Source organism: Phalaenopsis equestris, unplaced genomic scaffold, assembly GCF_001263595.1.
Source record: "Phalaenopsis equestris unplaced genomic scaffold, ASM126359v1 Scaffold000134, whole genome shotgun sequence".
In the NCBI taxonomy this organism is placed as follows: Eukaryota; Viridiplantae; Streptophyta; class Magnoliopsida; order Asparagales; family Orchidaceae; genus Phalaenopsis; species Phalaenopsis equestris.
The window spans coordinates 4,351,972-4,361,160 of record NW_018164576.1 but is presented as its reverse complement, the minus strand read 5'-3'; the positions used below and the strand labels follow the sequence as shown (position 1 = coordinate 4,361,160).

Genomic DNA, 9,189 nt, shown 5'->3' with positions numbered 1-9,189 from the left:
ATTTCATCTAAAAATTTGAATTAACCGTCTATCAAAACAATTGAAAATTAAATACTTTAAAAATATGAATTAGTATCAAAATCACTAGCTTAAAATTGCAATGAATGATTAAAAATTTGAGTATTATATGTGTGTGTGTGTGTATATATATATATATGTGTGTGTGTGTGTGGGTGTGGGGTTTCTTATAAACATAAAGAATTGCATGCTATGTGTGTAAATATGAAAGTTTAGGCGTTAGATATCTAAATACATAATAATTATGTTATGTATGCAAATGCACCCAAAGAAAAAAAAAAAGAATCGATTTAATTTTTACTGTAGCCCAGGACCCAACTTACTTAAATCTTTCTTGCCGAAACCCTAAATACAGTGGCATCTTGCTTCTCCATTTCTTCATTGTTCAGTCCGCGCGATGCTGCAAATCCAGTTCCCTGCTCGAATTATGAAGTCATTCTTCTCTATGTCCTCTCCACCCACATCAAGCGTCGCCTTCTCTACCTTGCAAGAACTCTCTGCTAACCACAGAGGTTTTTCTTATTTACTCTTTTCGTTTAGTATTGTAGAGAAGTTTAGATTAATTCGGTAATTATGTAAACAAAGTGAAATTGAAAATGCGAAGGGAACCAGCATCCAAGCTGAGCATACATTCTGTTTGATGATTTGTTTGTGAGGGATGGGGGAAAACACAAGCAGTTTGCTTGAAAGCTTTCAACTTAGCACTCCTCAGGCGGGGAGGTTCAGGAGAAAAGTGATTTATGGAAATTTCATAATCTTCAATAGTCCGTATCTCTGTGGAGGAAGCATAAATGTCATTGCTACTGATGAAATCTATCTATTTTTTAACTTTAGGTTTGGCAAAAGTTATGTTAAAGAAGGGTAAGACCCAACTTTTCAAGGATGGAAGTCCCATGGTTTACAGCGGCGCTGTTGATAGAATAATTGGCCGGCCACCGCCAAAAACTGGTGATGTTGTGTTGGTGGCAGATGGATCAGAGAAACCTATTGGATGGGGTCTATACAATTCAGCATCGATGTTCTGTGTTCGCCTTATGCAGCTAGAAGATGAGGTCATGAGGTAAAAAAGAAAATGCTTTACATGAAAGTTAACATCTTTTTTAATGAATTGTTACTCAGAAATAGTTTAACCTTGTGCATGCCTTCCACTCCTCCTACTTGACTTAATAGTTAATAGTGTGCTGAACATGGAGAATTACTTGTCTTAAAGGCTTAACTTTGTGCTAATGCAGCTTTGAAATAACCCTAGTTTCTAACATGCCACAACTTTGTTTATAATTTTGTCATATATAAACAGCATTAGTTGTTAAAGGTTTTATTTGCTGTAATGGTATAAATAAATCTTTTTTTTTTTTTTTCTCTTTCTCTCAGGGATTCATCTTGTGCATTAGACATGGAAAAACTGCTCAATAGAAGGTTAGATGATGCCATGAATCTAAGGAGGAGTTTGGGGCTTCCATCAGCTGACACAAATGCATATCGTCTTGTCAATAGTGAAGGGGACAGGTTCGATTCCCCAACCAATCTAAAAAAAAAAAAAATTATCTTTATCCATCCTTAATCATGTTCAAATTAGGAGTGACTCCATAATCCAATCTTTGTCCCACACCTATCACATTTTCAAATTTCTTGAGGTCGGATCCTTTGCCCCTTTATGGAGCCCGAAAACATTTATAGCGCTCCTGTGGCTGCAACGTATTGGTGGTTAGGGAGACTGAGCTTTGGCCCAATAGTTACCCTTGTCTGTCTATTAATAATCTGTAACCAGTGGAGCCTTCTGGATCTTAAAATAGCTGCCATCTTGAATTTAACAATGGTTGTCTTGCTGGCATGCAGATTGTCTGGCCTTATTGTTGATGTTTTTGGTGATATTGCTGTTGTAGCTTCCTCTGCTGCTTGGGTTGAGAAATACCGACCTGAAATAGAGTCATGTGTTGGTAGGATTAGCGGAGTAACTTATATTAATTGGAGGCCATCTATTGACATTTTAAAAGAAGAAGGATTGGATGTATCTAACCTCATGAACTTCAAGTCCTGCTCTCATGTGGAAAAAGTTGAGGTGAGAATTAGATATTGAAAACGAATTCATGAATTAGTTCTCTTCTTACACGCACACCTTTGGTAGATTGCAACAATGATTATGTATATGTTTTACAAAATGTAATATAGAACTTAATGAGCAAAGTGCCAAAATAGTACGCTGACTATTTACATGGGCTACTTTAGTCTCGGAGTCTATAAAAATGTCAAATTAGTGATTGTAATATTTTAATATGGGCTGAAATAGTTCTCAAGAAGACTATTTTAGCCGCCATTAGATTTTGAATGATTGATATTTAAAGTGGATTTCAATATTTTGAATGTGAAGGGAATGGAAAATGAACAATTATTTGTTTTCGAAAAGGTAGATAAATGGCGTAAAAAATGTTAGTAGAAGTGCTCCTATTATTATAAAAAGATATTCTAACTACATACACTCACATTTATCATCACTGTGTGCAATGGGCTCATTAGCCATCAAATTATTTATGGCTTAATATTTTTTTTTAAATTTTTTTGTTTGTTTTTCTTCTATCTGACAATGTTATTTACGTTAGTTTGATGAATGTTTAAATATAATGTCCGTTCTATGGCGATTATATTGTTATTAGAGATGAAGATGTTGCAAATAAATATTTTAAATAGGCGTTCCTTTCCGTTTTAATTTTTTCTTCATGACCTAGTCAACAAAGTTTGTAGAAGTTGGTATTTACATGGCTAATTTTGACCTTCTATTTTCTAATTATATTTTTAACAGCTTTTGCTTGATTCTTATAGTTATACATCTACACCATCTGAAATCACCAGACTTTGTTTTTTTGGTCCAATTTACTTTCATTTCATCATCTACTACAATACCATTTGTTTTAAGTTAAATTAACTTAAAGTGTTTTCCATATGCTAAGCAAACATGCTTAGAACTATGGATGGCTTTTACTATGATATGAATCAGAGCCAAAATTGCGAACAAATTGCAGGAATTATGTTGAAAAACCTAAATTAGGGCTAATTTGATTAACCTTCAAGAAAATAAACAAAAGATACAAGGGGTGGTATACAATTTGAGAGGTAGATCGACTCTCCACAAACTCTAGACACGTCTAGGAACAAGAAGAGATTGAAAACTGCATAAATTCAAACATACGTAATTAGGGGCTTAACGCCCCACTCAGGGATTGGAATCATTCCAGGCTAGACTTGGGGTTTCCGCCCGCTCTTCTGGGTTGGCCGGCTTGGCCGGCCGGGCCAGGCCGGTTTAGGAGGGACCGGTTTAACATATTATTCCAGTAAAATTTGGAATTCTAAGAATAGTAGGCCTACTTTGGCAGTGAAGGCTGCTCATTTATTTTCTGCAAATGTAAGAAAAAGAAGCTTTATTTTTAATTTGGATTCAAATTGACTTTGCAAATGTGTAAGGATATCAATTAACTTGAAAAAAGTGTTGCAGAATTACATGAAATCGATATCTATCCTTTGGCAGAATTACTTCCTAGCAAATATCTACAGTTTCTTGTGAGATCAAATGCACTAAATTTTTAAGAGTGACTGGATCCCTTATAGCAAACTGGAGAACTAGTTGTTGTTTTCCTGACTTAAGTGTTGTAATTTACTCTTTTACATTAATATTGAGATTGAGAGCGGGCATCAGTTGTGTCTCTCAATTTTCTTGGTGTATGGATAAAATTGGTAGCCATATTTGCAGGATTGCTTTGTTGTCTTATGAGACATGGAGCCAACAGGCTTTGGAGATTATGGGAGGAGGAATTGTTAGAAAAATCAATGCTAATCGAATAAAAATGTGCTCCACTTGTTTTTAATTGATCTTAAAGCTCACTTACAAGATATATTAATAGCCTTCTAAGTCTCTAGTATGGAAATCAAGAAATTCACTAAAAAAATTAAATCTAGTATAGGAATATTAAAAGAAAAAAAATCACCGTATATAAGCTATTTGATGTTTTTGTAAAATTCTTTTCACATTTATTTTATGAATAAAAGGAAAAGTACTTTAGAGAATTTTCCCCTCGGCTTCCTCTCTGACAGGCAGGTAGACCACGCTCGCGTCCTCAGCCGCTGTTCTTTCTCTTTCCTGCACTCGCGCTCTCTTGCAGGCTCAACTCCAAGTCATTTAGTTAGAGATTGATATTATTTCATGTTTTTTATTATTTCACATTATAGCTACAATGAGTTTACTATAGCTGCAGTAAACCGAGTTTTTTTTTCCATGTTTGCAATTTAGTAGAGGCTGATTATATTTTTTTTATTATGCACAAATAATTTATTTTTTTTCCTTTAATATTTATTGTTCATATTTTTTTTATACTGTGGGGCCCACGCCCTATGTCTTGGGGCATATGCCTCACCCCATAACAGCTGAAACGCCCCGCCCAACTCCCACACCTTTTAAAACATTGATTTTGACTTGATCAAAAATAGATTAAACTCTAATTTTCTACCTCCACAATCTGGGTGAAAGTCTAAATTTTTTATTTTAGACCCATTTAGCATTAATTAAGGTCCCATCTTGATATCATAGGTCTTCTTGTTTATCTTAAGCTTGTATTTAGCACATTAGCCTTGATTTGATTAAACTAAGCTCCATTTTAAAAGTATGCTTGTTTAGTGTATTTTAAAAAAAAAAAAGAAATTAGATTGTTTTTAAAGACTTTCAAAACATTTAAAAATTGTTTTAAATATTTAAAAAAAAGTTAAACCAAATATATTTTGCTTCAAGTAAAAAACACAATTGAAAGAAAAAAATCTAAAAATAAAAATGATCCCAAATGGTCCCTTAGATTCTACACTTTTATAGGTAATTGAGAATGGTATATTCTACTCAGTTTCACTGGAGGGCCAGAAAACCGGTTTTTATGCAGATCAACGTGAGAATCGCCGCCTTGTACATTCCATCTCGAAGGGCTGGAGGGTACTCGATGTTTGTTGCTATAGTGGTGGTTTTGCTCTTAACGCAGCAGCAGGATGTGCTGATCATGTTATTGGTAAAAATACCATTTGCTTATAAACAATTTTATTCTACTGTTTATTCTTCCATCTTCTATTTTAGCAGCTTTCATGGCAAATTAGCCTTTTTTTTAAGTTTATTGAAACATATTCTAAATTATCTTCCTTTATGTTAGTTAAATAGTAAAATTTCTTGAACTTAACCATGCATGCTGGAACCTTCTTTTTTAGCATAGGAAAATTAATGCGTCTATTAGCATCTGCCTGTCGGTCGCCAAGCGGCTGAGTGCAGTTTAATTTAGCGTAATATAATGTTTAGAAATTAGGTATTTTTAATTTAAAGAAAATGGGGTCAAATTGATCCTATCCTATTGATTCCTTGGATAATCGAGCTAACCACGAGTAATGTACCACCATGAAGGGTAATACATTACTTGATAATAAGCTCAATTAAATAAACTATAAAAATAAATGACTTCCGTTTGATCTGCAAGTTTGCATGATGACCGACAGATTCCCCTATTTGATATGAGAGTCAAATAGGGTTTATTTTAAATCTAGGTTCTTTTAAGTTCCCTATAACGGCAAGCCCCTATAGTTAATTATATCTTAAGTGACGGATCACATAAGAAAACTCTCGATAAAAATCAGGAATCTTTTGTTTTCATGAGTTCAAAGGAAGGGTTTTCAACGAACATGATTGTGAAATTTTCAATAGGGATTGATTCAAAGGTGAAAGATTTTATTTTAAGAATCAAATGAAGAAAAGTAGGGGAGATTAAAGATCCAGAATAGATTCTTGGTAATCCCCCAAACTATCCTAATGTTTGGCTCAATTTAGGATGATATTAATTTAACTTAACTCTTGTCAGTTTTATTAATTAGGACTTAGATTTGTGTAATGATGATTTACACAAAAAGCCTAAAAATATAGGACGTTTTATGTCGAGTGACTACCTCAGAATCCTAAAACAAATTAGGACATGCTGCATATCGAGACTATGCAGGAGCCTAATAAAAAGAGAGGTTTATGTCATAAAAGACAGCCTCAGAATTCTAAGGATTGTTATTTAAACTAAAGAAAGTGTCTTGAACGAGCTGCCCACGAAGTCTGCTCCAAGTTCCATACTGAAATGCCTTCAGGTCTTCAAGTCTTCAGGTCCTCCAATCTTATTATTAAAAGTTTTATTTGTTTCGATAATTTTATAGTGAATTAATTAAAAGGTAGTGGATGTATAGTTCAAACTTAAGCAAAGGCTAAGTTTACTTAAGCTAAGTAATCACCTAGTGTTATGATTTCTAGGTTCTCCCTAATCTAATCAACTTTTATTTTTTTCTTATTTGTCCTTAACACATGCATTCTATGTTTGATAAAAACAGTAAAATAACATGCGTTTAGATACATAAAACAATAAATAGAACAAATAAAGAAACAATGTTTTATCAAATTTTTATTAAATTTTAATTATTTAATTAGTGTTAACCCAGTCAAGATGTCTATGGCTCCATCCTCCCGGGTCGCCTGGTGCTCTAGCTTACTTAGTCCGAAAAGTGGTTGCCCACCAGGATCGAAAGATTCTTGTCAATATCCACAGAATGCATCGTTCAAGGAATCTTCGTAAAGTAGAACAAAAAGGGGTTTAACTTGCGTTATGTGATCTTTGTGATTAAGATTTGATTAATTCTTGAATTACTTCATCAATTTTAGGGTTGAAATATTTTAGGTTGTTTACATCTTGTTGTCGGATTTTAAGTATTTTATTTTAGTTATTTTGGTTCACTTGTTATTACTTATGTGAAGTTGGCAAATTTGAAGCTGACTTAGCTTCAAAACCATGCTTTAAGGCCCTATTGTATCTTTTTAGTTTAAGTTTAATATTTAATGTGTTTTATGTAAAGTTTACCCCTCCTAATTAATGTGTTTTAATCAACTTAAGGTTTAAGCTAATTTCTATTGGTTTAGACTTATTGGTTCAGGGTTAACTAACCTAGGGTTTAGGTTAATTAATCCTATTGGTTTAGGTTAACTAATCCTATTGGTTTAGGTTTAACTAACCTATGTTTTTGGCTTAGCTAATCCTATTGGTTTAGAGTTAGAGTTAATTATCCTATGTTTTAGGCTTAGCTAATCTTATTGGTTTAGGGCTAACTAACCTAAGATTTAGGTTAGCTAATCCTATTGGTTTAGGGCTAACTAACCTAAGATTTAAGTTAATTAATCTATTGATTTAGGATTAATTAACTTAAGGTTTATGTTAACTAATCATTTAATCCTATTGGTTTAGGGTTAACTAACCTAATGTTTCGGTTAACTAATCCTATTGGTTTAGAGTTAACTAACCTAAGATTTAGGTTAACTAATCCTATGAATTAGGGTTAGCTAATCTAAGGTTTAGGTTAACTAATCCTATTGGTTTAGGGCTAAACAACCTAATATTTAGGCTTAGCTAATCATATTGGTTTAGGGTTAATTAACCTAAGGTTTAGACTTAGCTAATCCTATGAATTAGAGTTAACTAACCTAATGTTTAGGCTTAGCTAATCCTATGGATCAGGGTAAACTAACCTAATGTTTATGTTAACTAATCTTAGTGGTTAGGATCACTAATCCTAATGATTTAGGTTAAGACCGACCTGGGATTAAGGTTTAGTTTAGGATGAACCTAATGTGTATGTTAAACTAAACTATAGTTCATGTTGACTAACCCTAATCTTGAAGAGGTTCAGTCTAAATTAAATAATAGGATGACTTAAATCTCGAGTTTTAAAATGGTCTAACTGCTCAAGTTTAAAATGGTCCGACAATTCAAATTGGGATCAGCTAAAGTTTAAGTTTACTCAGACGAGACTCGGTCTAAAGACTGGTTGGCCTATAGCCCTAAATGACTGAAATTAGATTTAATGAGTAATTGACTCAATCCTTAAGTTGGTTGACTAGGTCTGTAATCGGGTTGAACAAGACCTAAAGAGAATTGGCTAGATTGAACTTAAGTTGAGCTTGAGTTAGGTAAACTTAGCCTAAATTAAACCTGAACTCTAATTAACGTCTTTTAATTGCAAAAATTATTTTAAACATTATTTTAAAATTTTTAAACCTCTGTTAATGGTCAAAAGTTCAATCAGAGAGAGTTTTACAAGTTTTATAATTTTTATAATTTTTTATTTACATAAATATGTTGTTTCGTTTAAAAATCAAAATACTGATACAAAAAAACTAAAAATGTCTTGGAAAAATTAGAGAAGCTTTCCCCAATGCCATTTAATTTTTCTGCCAAATTTCATATTTTTCCCATTTATATTTTAATTTTTATGATTTAAATACTCCAAAACTTCAAAAATTAATTTAAAAATATTTACTTTATGAAAAATTATGATTTAAGTTTTGAAAAAATTTTCTCATTTTTTTGAGTTCATAGCATCTTTCAGTTTATTTTTTTGAGTTTTCTATAAAAAGTTATGTAATTTTAAAGTTTAATTATAATTTTTGAAATAAAATAATAAAATATAAAAAAAAAATTTCAGCATCTCCTCCCTCCCTCGCGCGACGCCCACGAAGCTGGACTCCGACGCATGCATGGAGGAAAACCAACGGCCGAAACTTTCCGGAGTCCGTCCTTTGCTAATTCTCAACCAAATTTTGCGTTCTTGGACTCGTTTTGTTCAGCTCGATGATTAGATCACATCCATACGGATACTTGAGTATTTTGTGATCTATTTTTCGATCTGGAAGGGAGGGAAGTTCGAGATTATTATTTCAATTTAAGAGATATACCTGAGCCTAAGAGGTTTGTCCTCAATTAAGTTTGAATAAGTAGGTCTTTCTGAGCTTATCCAACTCCTCGTGGCGTCGTTTTGACGTAATTTTCGCGTCAGGTCGGAGATTCGCCTGAATTTAGCTCGGTTTCGGCTTTTCCGGCGACGTCGGCGTTTTCCGGCGAGGGAGGAGAAAGTGGAGCTGCTGTTGTGTGTGTGGAGAAGGAATGAAGAGTGGGGCGTGCTTAAGGATGAATTAGTGTTATATAGGGGAGAGAGAGAGGGAGAGAGATTGTTTTATAAATTTTTTAATTTTTATTTTATTGTTATTTTTTTTAATCCCATGGCATGCGTGATCCATAGATATGATAGGATTGGATTTTTCATTTTATAAATATATATATATCAAATCCAGAG

At 33.2% G+C, this 9,189-nt stretch overlaps 1 protein-coding gene across 1 annotated transcript in view; it reads left to right on the top strand.

Moving 5' to 3' along the window:
* Nucleotides 1–297: 297 nt before the first annotated feature.
* LOC110021439 (ribosomal RNA large subunit methyltransferase I) overlaps nucleotides 298–9,189 on the top strand; it is a 33,918-nt gene continuing 25,026 nt past the window's right edge. Inside the window, exons 1-5 of the mRNA XM_020719922.1 lie at nucleotides 298–530; nucleotides 853–1,078; nucleotides 1,390–1,524; nucleotides 1,855–2,077; nucleotides 4,871–5,057. Of these exons, the coding sequence (XP_020575581.1) occupies nucleotides 416–530; nucleotides 853–1,078; nucleotides 1,390–1,524; nucleotides 1,855–2,077; nucleotides 4,871–5,057 (886 nt within the window). The 5' untranslated portion in view covers nucleotides 298–415. The remainder of the gene's footprint in view (nucleotides 531–852; nucleotides 1,079–1,389; nucleotides 1,525–1,854; nucleotides 2,078–4,870; nucleotides 5,058–9,189) is intronic.